The 24,576-nt window shown below is 36.1% G+C and overlaps 1 protein-coding gene across 4 annotated transcripts in view; it reads left to right on the top strand.

The window, feature by feature from the left end:
• The window catches only part of ERBB4 (erb-b2 receptor tyrosine kinase 4), a 942,903-nt gene that overhangs the window by 620,747 nt on the left and 297,580 nt on the right, over positions 1–24,576 (top strand). For all 4 annotated transcript variants that reach the window (XM_087949416.1, XM_087949418.1, XM_087949415.1 and 1 more), the window contains exon 4: positions 1,217–1,351. In XM_087949416.1, the coding sequence (XP_087805542.1) occupies positions 1,217–1,351 (135 nt within the window). The remainder of the gene's footprint in view (positions 1–1,216; positions 1,352–24,576) is intronic.

Here is a 24,576-nt window from a genome sequence, read left to right on the forward strand (position 1 = left end):
TATCCTCCTATTTCATTCCGAAAAGACTGTAAAGCCACCAAAGTGAAATGTAATTCTATTATATCTAACCTACAGAAAACTGTGTCTTATTAATAATAATTTTGTCTCATTGTAGCCAACTTTAGTTGGATATAGCAGTGTACAATACTGGTTTGAGGGAAGTTTTATTAATAATTGAGAGCTTTTTCAATAAACATTCAAAATGCTTATTTAAAAATAGTAATATTCCTGGTTCATAATTATAATGTTTGTCCATTTCTTTTTATTTATGCACAGCAAAATTGAGGTTGCTTTTATGTATTCATCTCTATAATCTGAAAGTGGTTGAGAAACCATCTAAAAAATTAATTCCTCTCAGGGAAACACTTAGGGGAAAGGGAACATATAGTTATTTCACATATTTATGGGGTAGGTTTTTGCTTCCAGTTCTTCTGCTTAGAAATGTGCATTTTTGCTTCATTACTTATTATTTGTTATATGTAGCACAATTGTAGGCATACTCACTTATTAATAAATTCCTCCAAGCTCAATGGAGCTGCCTTGTGTGTTTAAGGTTTTAGCTTTGTTATACTTCATTTGAAGTAATTTTTTGATTTTATTAGATGTCCTCCAATTCTAGTCCAAGAACTTATAAAAGGAAGTTTTAATTCAAAGTAATGCTTGCTATCTGATAATGCAGTTCTTAATTTAGATACTTAACTTTTGCTCTTAAAACTTAGGTATAATGAAGAAGTATGGCATTCCACATATAAAACTGACACTCTCAAATACGTGAGAAATGGAGTCAATGGAGGCATTGTTGTCCCATTCCATTCAACTGATTCTGTCCTTAAAATGTGGCTTTTCTTCCACATACAACACCAATTGTTCAATAGATTAAATTATTGTCCAAAGTGTAGCTTCTTGTTTCATAACTTCTCCATATGCTTCCCCATAAGGATTCCAGCTTCATTTCTTGGAGGTGCATCTGGTCTTCTAGTAATTGTATCACAGAATTGTACTATGTAAGGCTGTCTTAATTAGAATGCTGAAAAAAAAGGAAAAAGCCACTGGAATGGCTTAATTCTGTGAAGATATGATTACTTAGACTAGTGTAATGCACATTTTCTTAAGAACTTTCTGTGTTTTCTGCTGTTGTTTTACAAAATCATTTTATTTTTCTTTCACAGAAAGAATTCAATATATGTTTTCCCCTTCCTATTTCTTTTTGATACAGAAATCTTAAATGGAGGAGTATATGTTGGACAGAACAGATTTCTTTGCTATGCAGATACTATTCAGTGGGAAGATATTGTTCGCAACCCTATGGCTTCCAATTTCTCTGTGGTTCCAAAAAACAGTAGCACAGACTGTAAGTATGGGCTTTGTGATTTGTAATTTTATACTGTAATTTTGTTAACCTTGGTTTATATTTGTAATTAGTTTTTTCCTTCTGAGAATTCTATTATGTTATTTTTATGTTTCTATAGCATTTATGCATTAATTTTAATGTGTAATATATTTCATATCTAACATAAAATATATTATACTATAACTAAATATGTTATGTTATGTTATCTAAAAATCAAAATGATATTTAACATATTGTTCTTTATGTCTAGCAAAAAGATACTTTTCCATGGAGGATTTAAAGTCCACTTCAAAGCTCCCAAATCATAGGAGTAGTAACTGTGGTTAAAATTACTGCCCAATTGCTTAACAGTAGTCAAGAATGGAGAAGGAATGTACATCCTTGGACTATTGGTTAAAAAGATGGCATGAATTAAATAAAGGAGGAAAAATAATATCTTTTTGAAAGAGCAGTTTACATATCATTAATCTTTTTACTAATCTTTTAAAAAATGAACAACAGCCAAGATTAATTTCAGTATATTTCAGTTACAATGGCATGATTTAAATAGCAAAAGATACAAAAGAAAAAGGAAAAAAAAGAATTTCTTGAAAATCTTCTTCACTGCTTCCTGTATAAATGAATATATTCAAACATTACAATGGTTTTTTTTAAGTTGTAGATTCACCTTTCCCTCTACTAATTCTTTTAAACTATATCTCCATGTACAAAGTATTCATAATTCTTGGTAAGTTGATAAATTCCATTTAATGAGAATATAACTTTAAAAATATGTAGAAAAACTAGGCAGTAATATTGGGGAACTGCTTTGATATTAGTCTCCCCCCCCCAAACAGGCTTCAAATACATAAATTAACATTTCCTCAAAAAAGATTGTAACAACAAAAATACATATAACATATATGCAAGTGAGAGTAGTTTCTGATCTTTTGGAATTTTATATATATTTATTCATAAGGTCATTCTTAATGAGTTTGTTGTGTGCATGCAAATATGTTTTTTTAATCTGAGAACCACATCAGAAAAATAGAACCATAACATCTAAATGATCATTTTATTATGACCTACAATACTAGCCGATCAATTTATATAGAATGCTGTAATGAAGATCTCAGTTACCCTGTGTCAGAATGTTAGAAATAATTGCAACAAAATTCATTGAGAATTTTCTGTTTTTAAATATGTAATATTTTAAAGGAGTATATTTTATTATTCCCATCACAGAAATAGGGAATTGAATTAGTTGAATCCTGTAAGAATCTGAAAGCCCTCATTTAAAGCAGATCTCTGTAGTATTGGTCTGAAGGATTCATTTATGTATCCAGACCTTTCTTGCTCTTGTTTAAGTAAGTCCTTGCCTGGGCTGTTTTGTCTTGATTATATAAACATACAGCACTTGGGAAAAAACTATATAGTTGCATAATCCATGCAACAAGGATTGCATCTGATAGAGAAAGATGAGAACAGTTTTTGGCTTTAAAAATTAACCTTTCATTTAGTTGACATGATTTAGTGAAGCATTGCTGTGAGGAAAGCAATGTTTGGTTTGTTATTTTTGGGTGATTGTGAGTGCAACTTTCAGGTATTTGAAACTCTAGTCCTTTTTTTCTTGCTGATAACGAGAGGCAGTCTTATCTTGGGGTTTTCATAATTATAGAAATCATGAAAGTCATGCTTATAAACCTGCATTGAAATGCAAGGTTCTTCTTCTCCAGGAATAACAAAAGTGATAGTGGGGATGCTTGTCTTACACCTTTAGAAATTTGGAATTGCCCTGTTGTATCTCCATTTATTATTACTTTTGCCGTTTGCATAGAACATATTGTTTGCACCATCTTTACAAATTTATTTACTTTTTTCATTAAACTGCATCTTGTTGGATAAAGCCCAGTACTCAGGTCTGTCAAGATTCTTCTGATTTTTGAGTCTATCTTCCAAAGTGTTAGCAATTCCCCCAGCATAGTTTTGTATGAATATTTGATGAGTTTTCCCTCCTATTCCCTCATCTAGGTCATTTATGAAGATGTTGAAAAGTACTGAACCCAAGGCAAAACCTTGAGGTACCCCGCTGCATACTCTCTTCTATTTGGATGTAGTTCTGTTGAGGACTCATGCTGGGTGCAGTTGGTCAGCTAACTATGAATCCATCTGATAGTGGAACTTTTTATTCCTCATTGTTCTATCTTATTAAGAAGTAGGCTGTGATTTACTTTGTCAAATGCCTTATTAAAGTCTAAAGTCTAAATAGCATTTCCCTGAACCACTGATTCAGGCAAACTATCAAGAAGGCAATAAGATTTGACTGGGTTTAGTCCCTTAATCATTGTCATGGCCTACACTCAATCTGTTCCAGTTCTTATGACAATGTGTGTCAATCACACAAAATAAAGGAGAGTGAATATTTTCCTTGATTTGAAAATTATATTGCTGTTGATGTAGACTAAAACTGCATTTCCTTTTTTGCAACTACAGCATCCTGATAACTTCTAAAGTTTGAAATACAAGATGGTTCCAAAATCATTTTCATGACTATTATAGCTAAGCTACCTGGGCAATCAATTTCTGTTTTCTAAATGAACAACTTTGCATGTGCCATTGCAACACATGGAAAAGAATTTTAAAATATGCCTGAATCAATCACGTGAAAGAATTGACATTTCAGAGAATTTAGTAGGTATAAAAAAAACTTTTAAAGAACTTTGTCATAATTTGTATTCAGACTTGAGAAAGTTTTCAAAAGCCTGGATCATTTTTATGAAAGCATTAAAAGCATTCTTCATTACCCAAAGAAACAGAAGTTTCTTGCTGTTACCTGACAAGACTTCAAGGCTTCAGATACAGTTTTGCCTGTTAAATTACAAAGAACTGAGATGGTAAGAGAAAACAATTTAGTATCCTAAATGATTTTTAGAACATTAAAACTGCAAAGCTATTACAGAGTGCAACCACTCAGAGAAGCTTTATACATATAGGCAAGTCTCCATAAATTGAAGTGCCTGCTCCAAATACGTGGTACAGAACAAAATATAATTTTAAACAGATGTGCTAATTCTTTGACTATGAACAAATGTAGCGGTATCCTTTGGAGAACTGAAGCCTCCATTTGAAATCTTGCCTCTATTCTAAATTTACAATTCTATCTCAGAACTCTCATTTGAATAATAGTGCAATAGTGTCCAATTTAAGTGGTTTATATGAATTACAGAAATGTAACTGAAGTATGATGACTGCTGTCAATAAGTATATAAATTATATTGATGAAGAATGTGCAGGCTTGAAAGCATGAGCATCCATAGTATAGTATTTAGGGGGATGGGGAAGCAGATATGAAGTGTAGAATGACTAATTTACATGTGTAGTACAGGCCATTGTGTAGCACTTATATGACTTATATGTGTTTTGGTCAGACCATCTTTTCCATATGCAGTTTTACCTGATTTATTAGGAAATAAATCTTACATTGTAGAATGGGAAAACAGAAAACAACTTTATAGTATCCAAAGTTTATGCCCACTTAGCACACTATTCTCAGTTCTTCAGGAATTCATTCAGGAGGCCCAATTTAGAGATGTCAGAGATTTGTATGGTCCTACCTTTATGACATTTTAGAAATTATTCTACCAAGTCTTGGGAGAGGGTGGTTGTGGCTTCTCTTTTAGTTTAGCTTAGTTTTGTGTTCTGGTTGGGCGTGTTGTCTTGTATATGTATTGTTTCTTTTCTTTTGTTTCTTTTAAGCCACCCAGAGTTGCCAAGGAATTAGACAGCCTCAAAATTAGAACGAGTAAATAAATAAAGTTAGACCTTTTCCACTGAAACCAGAGACTTTGTACCCATGTCTTACAGACCTACCTCTCATCTTGGAAACTTCAATAGCCATTGTGTTGCTAGTACAATCTACTAGAGACTTGCTCTCATATTTCCTTAAAATGCACAAGGAAATATACTAGCCTAATCTGCAGAATTATCATAAGCCATCCAGATTTTAAATTGTGTTTTTGCAACATACATATATAGTATGCTATATTGTGTATGCACATTTGCAGAATAACTTTTTACAATTTTTAATTTGATATTGTTTACACCTAATATTGGATTATCCCAACTCAACAAAACAATGGATTTTTGAAATGCTTTTTAATAAACTCCAATCACTTTCCTTCAGGGATTTTTTAAAAAAGGTTTCCTTCTTTTTATTGTGATAGTGATTATTAAATCAAAACTTTTATTATGGCCTTTAGGCCAGAAAACAGTATAATAAAATATCTAAACCTATAATTAATAAATCTAAATAGTAGACATAAAATATATTAAAAGTACATACACTAAATTAATAAAGTAATCTAAGTGCATATCTACTCTATTGGGTTCTCATTAATTTGCCACTTATGCATCCTACTATTCCATTGTGCAGAGACTTACAGGATTTTTAAAAATTTAGTATAATTTTTAAGCAATAGGAAACCAATGCCCTCAATGTTCTTCTCACTCTCACCATGTCAAGACAGACAATTACTGCATCATCTCCACATAGCAGGTCTGAAAGTGCAACAATCTACAAACATTGGAAAGTGATAATTAAAAGTTGAAGGAGCCTGAATTATTGAATTAAGACACAGATTGAAAAGTAAGGTGGCTAATGTGTAGCCTTGGCTAACCCCTCTTAGATGAAAACATTCCAGAAAGATGCCCCAGGGGAGCATCTGACTTTCAATGAGGCATAAGAATCTAAGAGTCTGATAAAGAAGAGGAACCTCTTATCTTCTTTTTCTTTCCATCATATTGTGGGGTCCACAGTTTTGCATTTTGCCTGCCACTTCATCCAGTCTGCAGCATTGGCAAAAGATACAACTACAGTTTGCATTTCTTCATGCAGGTATACCATCATCACTTTTTTGGTCGCCTTTGGGGCCATCGGCCATCTGGACTAAGTGCAAGTGCCCACTTCAGAAGAGATTCCACATTAGCTCTGACCATATGTCCGTACCACCACAGCCTTGCTTCTTTCATATTTCTGGAAAGAGTAACCTCTTAACTATTGAGGATACTTGCAGGGTTTTTTTTTTTTTTTTTGCATAGCTTGGAATCAGATCAAAAGCTGATTTAAAATCCACAAAGGCAAAAAGGGCGCCTTTGAATGGTAAGATATATATTTCAGCCAAATGGTGCAGGACCAGAGAAAGATCTAAGGTTGAATGGTTCCCTTTAAATGCTGCCTGTCCCTCAGCAACAATATTTTGACTTTGGATCCAGTCCAATAGTTTTAAGCAGATATGTTTTTCATATATTTTGCTTACTGTATTAAGCAAACGAATAAGTCTGTAATTAGGAGAGTTAAGTCTGTTTCCTGTATTCTTACAAAGAGAATATGATCAACTTTTGACCTTCTGAGAAGCAAACTCAATGGGGAAGCCAGGTTCACTTAACAACAGGGGTGGGATTCTATTGGTTCTGACCACTTCTATAGAACCCTGTTGTGGCCCCGATTCCCGAGCCTATGCTGTCAGAGGAAGAAGACCTGGAAGATGAGGAGGAGGAACTGGGAATGCCTTCCTCCCCAGGACCTTCCTCTCTGGCAATGCCTTCCTCCTTGATAATGCCTCAGGTTTCATCAGACAACCGAGAGGAACAGCCTGAGATTAATCAGGAGGAAGGCATATCGGAGCAGCCCCTGACAGGGAGTAAAGAGGAAGAGTGTTGGCTTGATCCTAAGCAGCGTCATAGGGAGAAATGTGAGCAGCAATGTAGGAGGCGTGGGAGGGTCAGAGAGTGAGCTGAGTCATTGAGCCACACCCCACAGGGGATAAAAGTGGGTGTGTTTTCGGCTGGAATTTTGTATGGGACAAAGTTTAATCTTACTTCAGATTTTCTTCGTGAATGATTTTTGTGGACTGCCTTGTAATTTTCTGTGAGTAGATTTGTATTTGTTATCAGTTCGGACTTGGCAGGCAGAGCGTGTTGGAATGCCAAGGATATTATCAGTTCCAAAGAATTAACTCTGTGAAGTCCGAGCCAGCTTGCCTGCCTGTGTTTGTGTGAGTTTGTATTCTTTCATCTTTTGGGAAAGAAGAAAAGTGAGACAGAACAGAACCCCTTGTTAACTTTCTAAGCAGTTCAGAGAACTGGTAGTTAGAAGCAATCTCCTTTTGTTTTTTTCCACCCTTACTACATTCTTGGCAGTATACCTAGACTTACTGTCTCAGAAGGAGGTTTTTTTTTCTCGATACTTTCTAAAAGGGGAAGGGTTGTTTTAAGCTTTTTACACTGCTGTTAGGAGGAAATACTCCCCTGGAAATACTTCCTCTTGGCTAGCTAGAAAGATTGACATTCAAACATGAGTTTACATACCCTTTCTGAGTTTTTGTCTAAAACTGGTTTTTGGTGAAGTTTATTCTGTGCTTGGTGATGTTTAATCCTGTGTTTACTGATATGATAATTTTCCCTATTCAACTTTGTCTGGAAGGAAAAAGATTAATCTCTGTTCCTGAAAAAAAAACTGGATTGAGAAATCTGGCTAGTTCTTGTGTCTATTTGTTCTGGTAATTGGTTTAACAAGCTACAGCTACTGTTGTGATTTAATTATTTGTATTGTGTTTGAATTTTTTCCTGACTCATGGTTTCTTTTTCTATCTGGGGATGGGGTCTTCCTTCACTGCTTTAGTGGTATCTGGCACTGTCCTTTTGGGGTGTACTTCCAAGAGGCAGGATGCAAGCTCGGCACTGATTTTTTTACTGCCTTTCTGAGGGGCATGTGACTTTTCCTTTACTGCCTTTCTGAGGGGCATGTGACCTTTTCTGGATGATTTCCTTAGGATATCTTGTGAGGTGAGTGAGACCAGCTGGTATCTTTAAGTGGTGCAAATGGATCTAAGGATTGGTTATTAAATAAGCATTAGTAAGTGGAACCACAATACAATTGACCACACTTGTTGTTTTGGAGCAATTTAGTATGATTAAATCTAGATTATCTATAAGCGAATCAGTCATTTTTCTGGACTGATTTTAATTGGGCTGATTTTTTCAGAACCAAATTCAGATTTGGTCATTTCCACATATTTCCACATTTCTACAAAAGACTAGCTTCTTTTTCTAAATGGAGAGGAAGTACATTCTTGTACCATATTTATTGGAGGAAAACATGTCACGGTTGTATCAGAAGGTATAAGTAAAATTATATGTTTAATGAGAAAGCAGTAGAAGATGGAGAAAGTACAAGAGGCAATGCCACATGATACAGAAGAATTATTAGCTTCATCTAATGAATATATTGGATTTTTAAACCAGCTAAGTGGTTTAGCAGTGCACATCCCATGGCAGATCAATGAAATGTGTGCTTTTAACTTACTTTCAATACTTTGATGATCTTGGTCTCGGAGCTTAACTTCCCAGTTTCAGTTCCTGATTTCCCAATCAATAGTTAATGTGGAGACAAGTCTATCAAAATTAGTAAGGTAGAATCTCCAGAATAGTAAATAAGAACAATTCTCTTTAGATTCTCTGGATCCTGTGATTGTTTGCAGTGAAAAGCTAGATGACATATATAACTGCATTTAAGTATTGTACGTATTGTGACTTTTGCTTGGAATTCTAATCAGATTAAATAAAATATCTTCAAAGAGAACTACAAAATACCCATTTTATTTATATTATGAGTGTAAAGAGTTTGTTCAGGAGCAGAAAGTGTTTCTGTAAGGAATTTATTTATATTATGAGTGTAAAGAGCTTATTCTGGAATACTAGAAATTAGCTGACCTACTCTGAATTATTCAACAATAATCTGATCAATCTTTGCATAAAAAAAGATATGAGACAGCTTGAGAGGGTATCATGCATACGTGTGCACCTAATTTAAATATATTATTATTATTTTTCCCCATAGTCTTAGGCAAATTGCTTATATTGGAATGGGATACAAAATAGCTAGATTGCTATTTGGAGATGAAATGCTCCAAATTTTGAAGAAATTCTATTTATAAAAAGGTGACCAAGAGGTATCAGCTGGGTCAGGGAAATGCCAAAGGTGTAAGGACCTGCCTCAGCTACCTTCTCAAGAAAGTAAAACTCTTGAAGCGGTTTGCATTTTAAAAGGAACTTTTACTGAGAGATAGTGATTGCAGAGGTCAGGCAGAGTCTGAATTTCATTAGGCTAACTTTCCCCTTCAACCCCCACCCCAGTACTCCATGTCCATCTGTAGCCAATAAAATGCCGCAAAGATGTTTTGAAAAGGGGGGGGGGGGGGGGGGGGGGGGGGGGGGGGGGGGGGGGGGGGGGGGGGGGGGGGGGGGGGGGGGGGGGCTCTTCGGAAGAAGGATGGAGAGAAGAGGTCACCCTTAGGATATCGCAACCTTGAATGCCAGGCTGAGAGAGAGGCTGGAACTGGTTGAGAGGGAGCCTATGCGGAGGGCCAATTCTCGCCCAAACTCCCAAACAGTTACAGCAAAAGGAAAAGCATGCAAAATATTCACCCATGAATAGTAGTGTTCCTATAGAGACCTGTGTGTATGAGACATGCTGTGCAGGTTGGGGAGGGTGTGCGACGGATGCTACAGGACTTGGGGAAGGTGCATAGTGATGCATGAGATGTGTTGTGCAGACTGGAGGTTTGTGTGGGGCTGCATGAGACATGTAGGTCAGGGACAGGGCACATGAGGGACAACATGGGTCAGGGAAAATGCAGAAGAGTTGTAGGTCAAGGAGGTTGCATGGAGGTATGGCACAGGTTGGGAGTTGTGACGGGGTGCATAACTGCAAAAATCTGTCATGGTGTGCAGGGATATGTGAATGGCTGGCATGGCACAAGAGCAGAGGGGCTGGGAATGTGTGTAGGTAGGAGAGACTTACCCCAGTACTTGAGAACTTCCTTGTCAGTTTCCCCACTGACTTTCTGCTTTTAGGAAAGGTTACAAATGATAATCTTGTGATTGTGGGGTGCTTGGCAACTAGTCAAGTGCCCAGATTGTGATAACATGACTTCAGGGATGTTTAGACAGCTAGAACTGAAAGGATCAATTTTAAATACATGTTTTCAGCATTATTGTAATTTCAAAAAGTCACTAAGCAAATGATCATAAGTCAAGGGCTATCTATAAAACAAATCAGAAAACAAGACAGGTCACACGGTTCTGCAGGAGGAGAGACTAGGTCAGTGATTGTGAACCTTTTGAGCTTGGCACTTCAAAAATTAAGGAATTTTCTACCTTGACACTGGTAGTGTGTCACACGTTCCCCCTGCCAGACAAAAGAGAATTCATCACTGTAAGTAAACTGTAAGAGTAATATATTAAATTATTTAAAGTAATTATTCAATAAATAATTGTAATTTTTTTTTAAAATGCCCATTTTAAGCAGCTACAGGTCACATGAGGCCTGGAAACTTTGGAGAATGCTCTTACATGACTTTACAGCCTCCAAAAAGAATGGGAAAGTATGCATTGTTCTTGCATGCTTTTCAGAGGGTCCAGATGGAGTCCCATGAGGCTCTCTTGTATGACCCAAAGAGTGTCCGGAGGCCTGGCATGTCACAAAAAAATGGCATGATGTGTGTCATGTGTCCATCATCACAAGACTAGGCAAGCATGATATGGACTGAAAGGTAAAACAGAGGGTTTTTCCCAATCTTCAGCAAGTCCTCACTCCTAAGGAGCTATGGCTAGGCTGGGAGGTCAGTTTTGTACTCTTCTGAGGGAAGAATGCAGAACAGGTAAAAGGCTGGATGCTTACACCTAGCTTGATGTATTTGGGAGAATGGTTTGTAATCCTTGTCAGCCAACTGGAATATAGCAGCAATATTTTTCTTCAAACCGAATAACAGAAAAAGGACAGTGATTAATTCCATTTCTTAAAGTCAGTTTTTACCTAGTGTATTGTTTCTAATGCAATTTTAAGTGGCAAAAGTACTCACTGAGAAAGTGACTGGTAGAACAAAAGATCATAAACAGATTTTTATTGCACTTGAATTAAATTTTATTCTTTTATAAACTGCATTCAATTAACATTTTAATGTGTGCTTTCCTTGGAAATAGAGACTAATAGTTATGTAGGCTGGGGGCCCCACCATTGACCCAACCAGGTGCCAATATTCCCTGCCAATCAGAGGAATATTTTTTTTTCATAATAAAAGTTATGAAGTATCTCACAACACCATATTTTATAGGGAAAATTCTTCCATAATGTTTTAGCAATTGTATTTTCTTGGCTGGAAGTGTATCAAGTCAGGGCTGAGTAGGGAATGGATATCCCTCCTCCAAGTTGCTAACAACTTTAAAATAGCCACGTATTTGTGATTCCTGCAATTAAGGTGAAAGAATTGGAACTACAATTTACATTAGAAAACTAGCAGTTGAAAGTGGTGAAAGAAAAAAAGTAATGATGCCAATATTTGATGTAGTGTCTTTTTAAATTTTTTCCCCTAAATCTAAAAATGTGGTTAAAATAAGAAGGAGAACCAAGACTTGTAATATTCAGGGAGTTTAAAGATGAAATGTTCTGGTTCTAAGAAAACACTGTAGGCAAAGAACAGCAGGAAAATGTGAAAATAATTCCCACTTCTGTAAAGTGCTGTTTAATTATTACTATTATTATATATTAAATGTATATGCTGCCCAACTTCAAGCGACTCAGTGGTTTACTGTAACACACCCACAGAACAGCACAAAACAGAACAATGATGACAAAGAAAACAAACCCAGAAAGAACAAAAAAGAAGAAAAGGGGGTGTTAGATATTGTCAGCAAGGGCCTGGGTGAAGGGCTCTTAAGGGTGGGAGCCATTCTAATCCAGAGGGCAGGTGCTGCTACAAAAATGTTGTGCTTCTAGATTTTCGATATAGAAAATACTGCCAAAAGAAAAACTCAGCATCTGAAGCATAACTTACGGTTTCAAGTTTGCCAGGACATGAAGTCTTGAACGGTTTTTTTGAAATCTAACCTTAAGATCAATAGATTCACCTCTAATTTATTCAGGCTGATTATAAATCAGTCCTTAAGCTGTGTGGTTGATGCACTACTGACCGTTCTGGCTGGGCTTGAAGAGAGGTATAGTTTATTAACATATGGAGAACCACAGGTCTCCAATCCTTTTTGTAATATTTTTTTTCAAGTTTTATTAATTTTTTATTTTTAAACACACTTCAATATCAATACCTTGACAGTGTGGCCTTTGGGTATAATTCATTTTGATGCAGATAGCAATAACAACAACAACAACAACATTAATCAAGCTTATAGAATCCTAGTGTTGATATACATGATTGTTTTAGAGTAGTTATTCAATATTTCAATATTCCATTTTAATGCCAATGATATTATTAAACATACATCTTTCAATCTCTAATCTTTCCATCTAATTATTACTTATATTCTATTGTATAAAAATTATGTCTGCTAATCCCCCCACCATTTCTTATTTTAGCTTCTAGTCAGGTCACAATTACTAATCCTAATGTTAATACACATGTTTATATTAAGACATAGTCCTTTATTATTTGGTTGCTCAATTTCACAATACACCATTCAAATACCAGTCATCCTATTATTTAAACATACGTAATAATACCATCTTTCAATCTCCAATCTATCCATCTGTTGCTTTATATAAAGGTGTGTATTATTTCTACCTCTATTCTATTAAAATAATTTTTATCAGGCCATCATTATATTAGAAAAAATAAGAAAAAGGAAATAATCCTTTCTATCCATTGTCTCTTGTTCATTTTAATACTTCAATTCTTATTTGTTTTTTAGCTTGCCTCCCATACTCCTCTCTTGAATCTTTGTCTCTATCAGCATCTGTGTCTTCACCATTTAGTCTGAATATTTCTCCCATCTCGATCCTCCTAAGCTGGCAGGTCTTCAAAGTATTCATCCAAACCCCTGTCTCCCTTTCAAAAGGAATTGGATAATCTTCCAGGTTATCCAATTCCACTTTTAAATATCTTAAAGTACTTTTTTCCTTGGTTTATTTCATTAGCCATTATTATCTTTATCATCTTCTCATTCACATCTTCTTGCTTTGTTTGCTGGTTTGTCTGTTCTATCTTTTCCTCCATTCTTTCTGCTGTCTCCTCTTTTTCCTGGACTCTTTGATCTTCATTCATTGTCAGTTGTAGCGTATTTTCTATTTTCCCATTTATGCCTTGCATTAGGTTCTTTATCTCTCTGTGATTCTATGACATAGTGTCCTTAATGCTTTGAAACATCAACACAATTTCTCTTGAAATCTGACTCATTTCCCCCTGATGGAGCATCTTGTCTTATTTTAATAAGTCTCACTCTTCCTCAAGTCCAAAAACAATATATTCAAATCCAGTGTTGCTCCTCAGAAAGTTCAATAATCATAATTCTTCACATCTCAGGATTATTAATCAGTTCTATTTAAGTAGTCTAGCCACCTTCCAAAAATCAAAAGTCACTTTACTTTACTTAAGAGTCTTCCTTATTCTCACAATAGAGTCCCCAGTAACTTTACTCATAGAGTAAATAGTTATAGAACAGTAACTATGACCACAATCCTCCAAATGAATGTTGTTTATTTCTCTTATCAAAAATTTCCTAGACTTGTAGGGGTATGGTTATTCCCTTCACCAGTAGATGGCACCCTCAGCTTAGGTTTCAACAATGTTTCAAGTCTAATAAATTGATTAATCCAAATTTAGTTCAATTTATGGAAGCAAAGTCGACTCTTCCAGTAGATTCAAGTAGATAGTTCCAGCTTTTTATAATGCCTTTCCAAAACAATGCCTACCCAGTTTAAAAATCCAATTTTCTATGTTTTAAAAGTTCTTTAGCTTTTCTCCCCTTAGTTCCTTTCTTTCAGATCTACGATTTTTCTCTCTAAGGTTGTTTGCCACTTTAAGAAATAGTTCTAAGAGTCTCTTTTCCTGGATTTTCCTCTTTTTTTTTTCTTTTAAAGTTAGGGTCTAAATAAAAAGGAATCTTCTCACCCAGCTCCAGTCACTGTTCATCTACACCGCCCAGCACATTTCTTTGTTGCCTCACTGTCCCAGCTTCATGGCAGCCATGATGGCTCCCTCTTCTCGTCATCATGGATGAGAAGGGAAGAGGCCCTTTGTCCAGAAAGAGAATTGCTGTTCTCCGTGACCTGCAGGATGCCCCTCTTTTCTTCACCACCTCTACAAGATGGCTTTAGCTCCTTTCAGAGCCCTCCAACAGGGAGAACTCGGTGAGGGAGGGCAGAGACCCGCTCGTCATGTCCGATCTTATCGTGACATCAGCCAGAAATTTTTATTATAAAGTACATTTAACTGCCAATAATCTGTACATTTCATCTCATCTTTTTGTATAGTGAAACCTGTGTCTAACTTGCCAATTGCCATTTCTTGCTCCCTTTAAAAGCAGTAGCCATTGAAATAGAGCAAGGATAGAGAAAAAAAATACCGAGTGATTTAGCTTTTTGGGGGATTCATACTGGTTATGATGTGATCAAGAGTGTTTGGCTTCTCTAAAAGCAGTAAAGGAGAATATTTGTAACTCAGGGTTGAAATAAGAAGTCCTTGAGGTTCTGTTCTGTTCTATTCTGTTCCGTTCCATTCCATTCCATTCTTCCATTCCATTCCATTCTATTCTATTCTATTGATTGTTTCCTTGCAGACATTTCATTACCAAAACTAGGTAACATCATCAATGTTGTATTGATGATGTCACCTAGTTTTGATAATGAAACATCTGCAATAAAACAGCCAAGCTCTGGAGAGCACCAAGTATTCCTCATTCCTCATTCCCTTTAAATACAGGAAGTCCTCACTTAATAACTACAATGTTGTTGCTAAGTGATGCAACCAAGTAAGACATAATGTGACTGATTTGTGATTTTACTGCCAGCTTCTCCATTGATTCTGCTTGTCAGAAGCCAGATATGAAGTGTGCAACTGGCAATCACATGACTATAGGGACAATGTGGCAGTTGTAAGTGCAAAGATTGGTTGCAAAGTTATTTTTTTCAGCATTGTCATCACTTTGGATAGTTGCTAAACAGAGCAGTTGTTAAGCGAGGACCACCTGTAGTACTTCTTAAGAAGAAAAATATTATGATTCTTTCCTACAACATAACGAAATAAATAAAAGAATAAACAAGTAATTTCTCTATGTTTCCATGAATGGATTGCTTTGCTAAAGCAGATCTTCAGAGACCTAGATTGTCTGAAATTTATTAACAAAAACAAAAAATACAGGGAAAGACCATAGTACACAAGAAACTATGGCTAATTATGCTGATTTTTTTTAACAATAAATGAAGGTTAAAAGTTTCTTCTGCCACCCACTTAACAAATTCTCATATCCTCCCATATGTATTATTGTAGAAGCAACCCATTCATTTTCTGGAGAGGAAGATAAGAAAAAGAAAAGTTAAGCCATTGTTTTTATTCTGGGTGTTTATTGCTTAGTAAAGCCAAATTATTTCCCATCTCTGATAGAATGGGTTTGATATACTGCTCATGAACAACTCTGCTGGTAGAAAATATTTCCTTACCTGAGATTAGTGATCTTAAAATTAATATTTGTGAAAAAAAAATCATATTTTGCCTTTTAAAAAATATTATGTTACTGTAACTATCTGGATTTCATATATGAAAATGACACTTTGCATGGTCTCCCTGGGATATTTGCTTAGAAAACAGTATGACTGTTCCCTAGACTGCAGGAGGTGGGTCATCAATTTAAAGTTAAAGTGAGATGGCTCCTCACGCAGCAGTTTTACCAATAGAAGAGAATATACGTAGCTCAGGACTCCATAGCAGTTCTACATCAGGGTAGTGAAAGAAAAATAAACTTTCTACATGTACTTCCTTTTTCCCAAACTGAAGCTTTCCTTACAAAACTAGACAATGTTTTAGTTCTCACTAGGCAGCCACAAGGTGCTTGGAACATTGTTATTTTCATTGCAATGACTGTAATGGATTGGTATGATATTGTCAGTTTCCTGGGAAAATAATGAAACTTGGATGATAGAGAAAAATGAAAATACATTGTATCTTTCCCAATAATCATGTTTTAGAATGATGATGATCACATAGTTAAAAGATATGGCATTATTTTGACACTTTTATTGTTATAGGCAGGGCAATTCAGCCTCATGCGGAAATATAATATGATGAAAACCATAGCATAACAATTTCTCTCCTGCCCACCAAGTCTTTTATTTTAATATGTCAAACTACGTTTCCCACTCTTCATTTTTCATGAAGTATCTACATGAAACCTCGATTTTCCATAGAATAATTTGGTTATGCCAATTGTTTTTCTTCAGCATAGAATTAGAACAGGAATGTCAAGTCTCACCATTTCCTCATCAATGTACTTTTGATTTTACCAGGTTACTCCTCGGAAAAAATGGTCCTATGAGGACTTTCAGATCTCTTCATATTTTTCATATTTCATATTCATATTTTCAAAGAAAATTCCTAGGGAAGTAGTCTGGTATTCTCATGCATAATTATCCTCTTGGCAAGGCAACTTTTGAAGTTTTGAAGCATTCATAGGAAAGCACCTGTTTTTTTAATTTTGCATTCAGTTCTTGCTGCTATATTAAAACAAAAAGTCCCCCTCACTCCATGGCCAAAGTTTCCAAATGTATAGCAATTCTCATTTTGCCTGGAACCCCTCACCCACTTACGCAGTTTCAGGGACAGTTTGGGCAAAAGCTGAGGCTGAGACGTTGGCCAGGGATCAAATAAAGAGGAAGCCTTATCAGGAACTGGGAGTAACAATTTGAGGGCCAAGCTTCTCAGTAGGTTCCCTGCCATTTCTTAGAAAATCTCAAATGTATGTTTTCTTCTGTATATATTCCATGTAGAGAACATTAGAACAAGTGTTCTAAGGACACTCTCTCTCAAAACAATTATCAGTAAATGAAATAAGAATACATTAGGAAGAGCATGTAGCCTATAGACACATAAGAAAATTGCTTTAGTTCATACAACTTTTAAAAAGTTATCTGAAGAGAACCTTTGAACTGAAGTGAAGAAACAAATCAAATCTTCTGGAAGAAGTGTGGAATCATCCTCCAGAACATTCTGTTACAAAATGCTTTGTGAGAATTGAAAGCCAAACCATCAAATGCATTAATAATTTAAAGTAAATTTATCTAATCATTTCAGAACTGGAATATGCTTTTATAATTTTCTTAAAGGTAGCCCATTTCCTATGGCTGGAAAGACTTTTCATATTACAATAATTCTACTTCCTCCACCTCAAGCCCACCCTAACTTGCATTAAGACAAAAATAAATTATGTTTTTGTCAGTAAGACAAAGGCAGAAAGCATTTCTCCTCTTCCAGTGTTTGGACAAAGTCTGTTAATATAGTGGACTGCTTCTTCACTCAGGCAGCAAGATTAAATTATTAGTTATTCTGTTGCTGAAATATTTCAGTTTGCTGAGGCTCTTGCTTGATTCTAAAGGAAGATCAGTTCTTTACCTTGGTGAGAATACAAATATTTTTTTCCTATTTGTTCTAGTCCTGATCTTGAACTGCTTAATAAAGAATAGACGGTGAATACTTTTTTATGCATATGTAAGCAGATCAGTTTGCACATGTCTTTTTTTTCTCATCAGAGAAGGACCAACTTTTATCAAGTGTTGGTCAGTGGTGGGATTCAATTTTTTTTACTACCAGTTCTGTGGGTGTGGCTTGGTGGGCATGGCAGGAGAAGGATATTGTAAAATCTCCAGTCAGAGGTGGTATTTGCTGGTTCTCTGAACTACTCAAAATTTCCTCTACCAGTTCTCCATAACTGGCCAGAACCTGCTGAATACCACCTCTGATATTGGTGATCTTCATCAGAAATTCCTCAGATCTAGTCACTGTAATCATATGATCATGTGTCCATGCCATATTCATATGTGTATTGTTTAGCCAGCATTGATATTCTTGGCATTAAATCTTCTCTTGCCAGATATTCCTCAGTTTGGATAATATATTTGGTTATATTAAACAACGCTTTCAAAAATGAATCAATATTATTTACATTGCAATTATGAAGCATATATACTTCAGGTCCTAGATATAATTTAAGTTCCTCCCTCTGTGACAAAAGTGTAAAGGAGATTAATTTTTAACTGAATTACTAGGAGACTGATAAAACTGCCTCAGAACCTTGATTTAATTGTTAGGTTGCCAGTTGCCTTTTTTCTTTTTAATGAAAATATTTTAATTCTTTGCTTAAAGAAAACTGGTTCAAATCAGAAGTAGTTTCTATTGCACTGTAAGTGCAAAAGTTATATCTGTTTTATACATATACATATACATATACATATACATATACATATACATATACATATACATATACATATACATATACATACATACATACATACATATATATATATATATATATATATATATATATATATATATATATATATATATATATATATATATATATATATTATTCAGCTTTGTTTGGGTATTTTCCCACGTCATATTAGTTGTGCTTTTAAAGTTGCAGCGACGTTTCAGCAGAATATCATCTGCCATCATCAGGCTTCTATGATGGCAGATGAGTTCTGCTGAAACGCATCGCTGCAACTTTAAAAGCACAACTAATATGGCGTGGGAAAATACCCAACAAAGCTGAATGCCATACGTGTAAGTACCAGCGAAAACTTAAGAATATCTATCTATCTATCTATCTATCTATCTATCTATCTATCTATCTATCTATCTATCTATCTATATATCTATATATCTATCTATCTATCTCTTTGGTTATTCGGGTTTTCTCCCGCGTAAAATTGGAAGTATCTAGGCAACATTTCGATGAAATCTCATTCATCATCTTCAGGCTTGTGTCTTCAGCTTTGTGCTTCTCGGAGTACTCGGAGTACAAAGCCGAAGACACAAACCTGAAGATGATGAATGAGACTTCATCAAAACGTCACCTAGATATTTCCAATTCTACGTGAGAAAACTCGAATAACCAAAGATCCACATACAAATACCCTGCGAAAACCTCCGAATATATATATATATATATATATATATATATATATATATATATATATATATATGTGTGTGTGTGTGTGTGTGTGTGTGTGTGTGTGTGTGTGTGTGTGTAATTTATTTATTACACCAGGTTAGTTTTGCATGGCTTGTCAGTCTGTATTTAATTTAGGCAGAATTTAGTATGATATGATTTGTTCCTGATTTAGAAATGAGAGACCCTGAGTAATATTGGAAATGAAGTTAGTCACCCAGCATATTACTCATATCACCTCTTCTGCACAAAGATTACCCTTCATCCATCTCATCCAGGAAAAGGTATATTCTGCTGCTCCTAAGATGAAGTGCGGTGATTTCATACTGGCACTTGGGTACCTTATGGTGCAGGGATAAGGTAGAGGGAACTACTGACTTACTCTCCACAGTCCTTTAGGCAGAGCAGTGAGTAAAGAGGCCAGAATGTCCAAATTACCAGTGCCATTCTGGATTTTTGCTAATTCCACTCAGTACCAAGCATCCCAAATCCAATGGAAGACAACATTCCTGCAAACCTAGAAATACTTTGAACTAGCAGCCAATCCCATCTCTGTGACCTGTATATAGTTCACTGCAAAACAAAATGGAAAATCATTCACATTAGCTGCAGGATATAGGCAGGTTGTTAACAGAAGCAGCAGTCTGCTCCCGAATCTGAATTCTGGTTTTGGGCTGCTTTGCTTGCAGCAATAGCTGGGAAATCTGGCAGAATACAGGATGGATTTGTAAGATGGTGGTCCTCTATTCCAGCACAAATGAGCGCTCTCATTTTTGAATATAAAAGATAATAGATATTAAGTAATGTTGACATAGTGACTGACACTTTCTAGAGAAGACACACTGGCACTTTGAAAAGTAATGCTTTAGGAATGGGAAAAAACCCTACCTTGCAGCAACATTTCTCTTCTTTTAGACAGTGCCACTCAGTTCTACATTTCCAGAGAGCTATTCCATAGTCCAGTTGGGAATACTGATAGACTCACTTAGGAGGTGAGAGTTCAGTAATCAAAGCTTGTTAATACAAAAGTTACACAAAATGAAGATTTGTCATTAATTTTTTCTTTGACTTACCTTATATTATTACCTTGCCTTACCTTATATTAGTTTGTCTTTTTTGTTATACATTTTGTTATACATGTATGTGCCATCTTGTTTTTTTAATCTTATCACCTTGCACTATAAAATAACTGTTGCCTATCATTTCTACCATACTCTAGGCGCTCCCTATAGTTTATCTCTATTTTTTCCCAGCCTGTCTGGAATCAGAACCACTTGTACACGTAGGCAGTAGAATGTGCAGTCCAATGATTGAGCCAGCAACTGGCTTGAATATTGTGGATTCTAGTAGTCCCATTTATGCTGCTTTGTGGCTTACAGCTCTCTTCTTGAAGTTATCTGTTCTTCCAGTATATTTGGAATTGGTGGTATCGCAGATTCTCTCTTTATTGCCAGCTTTTGGGGTTATTTTGCAAGGGCTGGGTCAACATCTCCTTTACTGCTTTTACAGAAGTTACTGCTTTTTACAGAAGTCACTGCTTTTACAGAAGTTAAGAAAAAACCTAGGAGCTCCATTATGGGAGATATAATCTTTATCAGAACTATAAAACTAGCTGAATGAATACAATCATACCTCAGTGTTCGACTGCTTCAAAGTTACTTCAGAGTTGTTGAATTCAGTGCAAAACTCAATACATTTTGAAGCAAAAATCTTCAAAACTGGTATATCTTCTGGTATTCATCTTTTTTCCAGTACTTGACCGCAAGATAGAGCTTGCTGGTGTGGGCTGCCTCATGACTTACTACTCCCTCTGGCTGAAATAAAGCGTTACGTGGACTGTAGGCACTATTGTTGGATTTGTGTGATGCCCAGCATTCACACATCCTTCTATTCCTGAGAAATCTGATCTGAGGTTCTCCAAAGCTCAGTCCTAATGCCCTTCAATGGGTCAAACCTGTGTTTTGCAACCTTGAGATACTGCAATTTGCCAAGGCTTCAAACTTTTTGCAGGCAGACCAGCTTTTGTTTTTCATGATGGCAGAAACACCCACAATGAGGCAAGGAGAGGTTGGAGTGTTGGCAGGCTGCCAGTTTCAATGTTTTTCCCATTGATCTGCTGGAGAGATCACTGATGGCTCAGGAATCCTTGATGTTGCAAGAAAGGCTACAGCGAGAATATTTGCATATTCTTTTAAAGATTTGAGGAGTGAATTGAGTGTGCATGTAAAAGTCCTTCTAAGCATAATTTTATATAGAGAGCCTCTTATAACATGGAATATTTTGTTGTAAAAGAAATACAGTTCATTCCTCAAGTTGTAAGCAGGTCTTCAAAATGTAATCTAAATCACCAAAATAAATCAATGGTATTTGCATAAAAGCAGTTCAAAGAAAAGAAAATATTGGGTGTTCATTAAGTTTTTTTCTTTGGTCAGAGCATATTTCTAAGAATTTAACCTCCTGACTTATTCAAGATTAAATGGAAAAGAAGAAATTATGAAATATAAAACATTTTCCCATCAGGTAATTAACTTTCAAATCAATAGGCCTAAAGATTAGATGGAAAATATAAAATGATTTTCACATAACAAAGAATGTGAAAAGTAAAAGCATGACAATAGGAATTCTTAGACAAGGACATGAAAAGAATAACCAGCTGATGAAGATAGAACAATTCTTCTAACAATAAAATCTTTAACTTTCAATAATGCCCTGCTGCGCTGAATGAATTATATTTTGATTTGGCTATCAAATGAGTCATTGTATACATACATGTGTCCGGAATTCCTTAAACTGCCCCTAAAATAGTACAACATAGTACATATAGGTTTATTTAAACAAACTCATGTTTAAACATTGAAAAGAAGATATCTTCATGTAGAATTATAAAGCACTGGCTTCAAACTGTCATGTCTCTGGGAGGTTTTTTCCCCTCAGGCTTAATATTTGCATTTTTTCTGTATTCTCAGTATTTACCAGACAAAGATAGGTATTGAGAAATTACTTCACTTATTATGTCAGTTTTCAGTTATTGGGCTTTTTTCACCTTTAATGCAATATTCTCATCTAATTAGCCATTCCTAAGGAATCCAAAATTTATCCCAAAGACCTCTAGCTTTTTATTTCCTACTTCACGTCAAATAAAATCTTGTATTCTTTCTTGCAGACTGTTTGCTTTGTATTCAGTCAGGCACATGCTTGTATAAATGATGCTGCTAATAGCTTTCAGTTCACTTGCTTTCCTCTGCTGTCCCTAGTTATTAAAACTAGCAACCTGATACCACCTGCCTCCTCTCAGACACTTCTGTTGTCTTAACATGGGGATAATTTAACTGTCTGCTTTAGGCATTAGCCACACCATTTTAAAAAAATTAAGTTTCTTCCCCCCCTCTCTTCAAATCATTTCAGTATAGAAGGGAAATAGTTTTTTCCCTGTATCATATGCTAAGATATTTGTCACCTTGGCAGCAAAATGGAAGCTCTGGGTGCAGACAGTTTTTCTGTCACCTACCACAAGTAGAATAGAATAGAATTCTTTATTGGCCAAGTGTGATTGGACACACAAGGAATTTGTCTTTGGTGCATATGTTCTCAGTGTACATAAAGAAGAAATAAGATACAACACTTAGTGATAGTCATAGGTTACTAATAAGCAATCAAATCCTACTAGGAAACAAAAACAATATAAATTGTAAGATACAAGCAACACGGTTATAATCATAAGTGGGAAGAGATAGGTAATAGGAAGGATGAGAAGATTTTATTCTTGATTTTATTTTGCAATCCCCTTGAAAAATTCTAGTACTGTATATTAGTGAAGACTCGGACTCATAGCTATAATACTATAATAGGAAAAAGAATGGTTTCTGTGTACATTTTAATTGTCAGGTCTACTTTGGTTGTTACACTCAATAATAAAAGTTTTCTATGTATTTTCCCAGAGAAAAAAAAGATATCAAGCGATGTGCAAAAGAAAAGGGTTCTTGCCTACCTGTGCCCAGGCATCCATTTTTCGCTATTCTGAGACGTTATAATTTTTAGTAGAGAATATTCTATCCTGGGGTCAGATCTTTACCATTGAATTACCGTATTTATCGGCGTATAACACGCACAGGCGTATAACACGCATCTTCATTTTAAGAGGGAAATTTCAGGAAAAAAATTTAAATTTCTAAATAAAAACTTTGAAGCACCGCCCGGCCTCCGCTTGCCCTCCGCTCGCACCGCCCGGCCTCCGCTCGCACCGCCCGGCCTCCGCTTGCCCTCCGCTCGCACCGCCCGGCCTCCGCTCGCACCGCCCGGCCTCCGCTTGCCCTCCGCTCGCACCGCCCGGCCTCCGCTCGCACCGCCCGGCCTCCGCTTGCCCTCCGCTCGCACCGCCCGGCCTCCGCTCGCACCGCCCGGCCTCCGCTTGCCCTCCGCTCGCACCGCCCGGCCTCCGCTCGCACCGCCCGGCCTCCGCTTGCCCTCCGCTCGCACCGCCCGGCCTCCGCTTGCCCTCTGCTCGCACCGCCCGGCCTCCGCTGGCTTCTTAAACATTATATCGGCGTATAACACGCATACATCATTTGCCCCCTATTTTCAGGGGGAAAAAAGTGCGTGTTATACGCCGATAAATACGGTATATATCCCTTTCTAGCATTCTTCTTTCCCTGCTGGTATATATTTTGGAATCACATAGACCAAGAATTATGGAACAAGAACTGAATCAGGATTTGGGATAATCACACACTTTTCTTGATGTCTGATATTGGAACATGCATTGCTTTGGTATCATATTTCTGATGTAGCTAAATAATTGGTTATTATAATTGGTTGAATTTTACTGTATAGTGCAGTGTTGGTGTGGTGTCAGGGTTTTCAATTCAATGTGTGGAGTGTGAAGGATGTGTGTTTATGTTTATTTTCATGGTTATGATGTGCACTGAAGATGGTGTTTGATTTCGTTGTACGAGGTGCAATGACAATAAAGTAAACTAAACTAAACTATTAACAGTTCACAGAGAATGCTGAAAGAATTTATATTTATCTTCTGGGGAAAAAAGGAAAAGGAAAAAACTGGCATTCTCTAAAGTGCTATTTCTATAATAAACAAGAAGAATATATTGCAAATGAATCCATCATGATATAGAAAAATTTAGACATATTAGGGCTTAGATTACTTTCAAACAGCTTATTTTCTCATTTCTGAATTTCCAAGCAAAATAAGTCTGACTTTTGAAGCACATTCTTGTATTCTT

The sequence above is a fragment of the Notechis scutatus genome, chromosome 1 (genome assembly GCF_049901735.1).
Source record: "Notechis scutatus isolate UNSWTSFEM ecotype Mainland chromosome 1, rNotScu1.2, whole genome shotgun sequence".
Taxonomy (NCBI): domain Eukaryota; kingdom Metazoa; phylum Chordata; class Lepidosauria; order Squamata; family Elapidae; genus Notechis; species Notechis scutatus.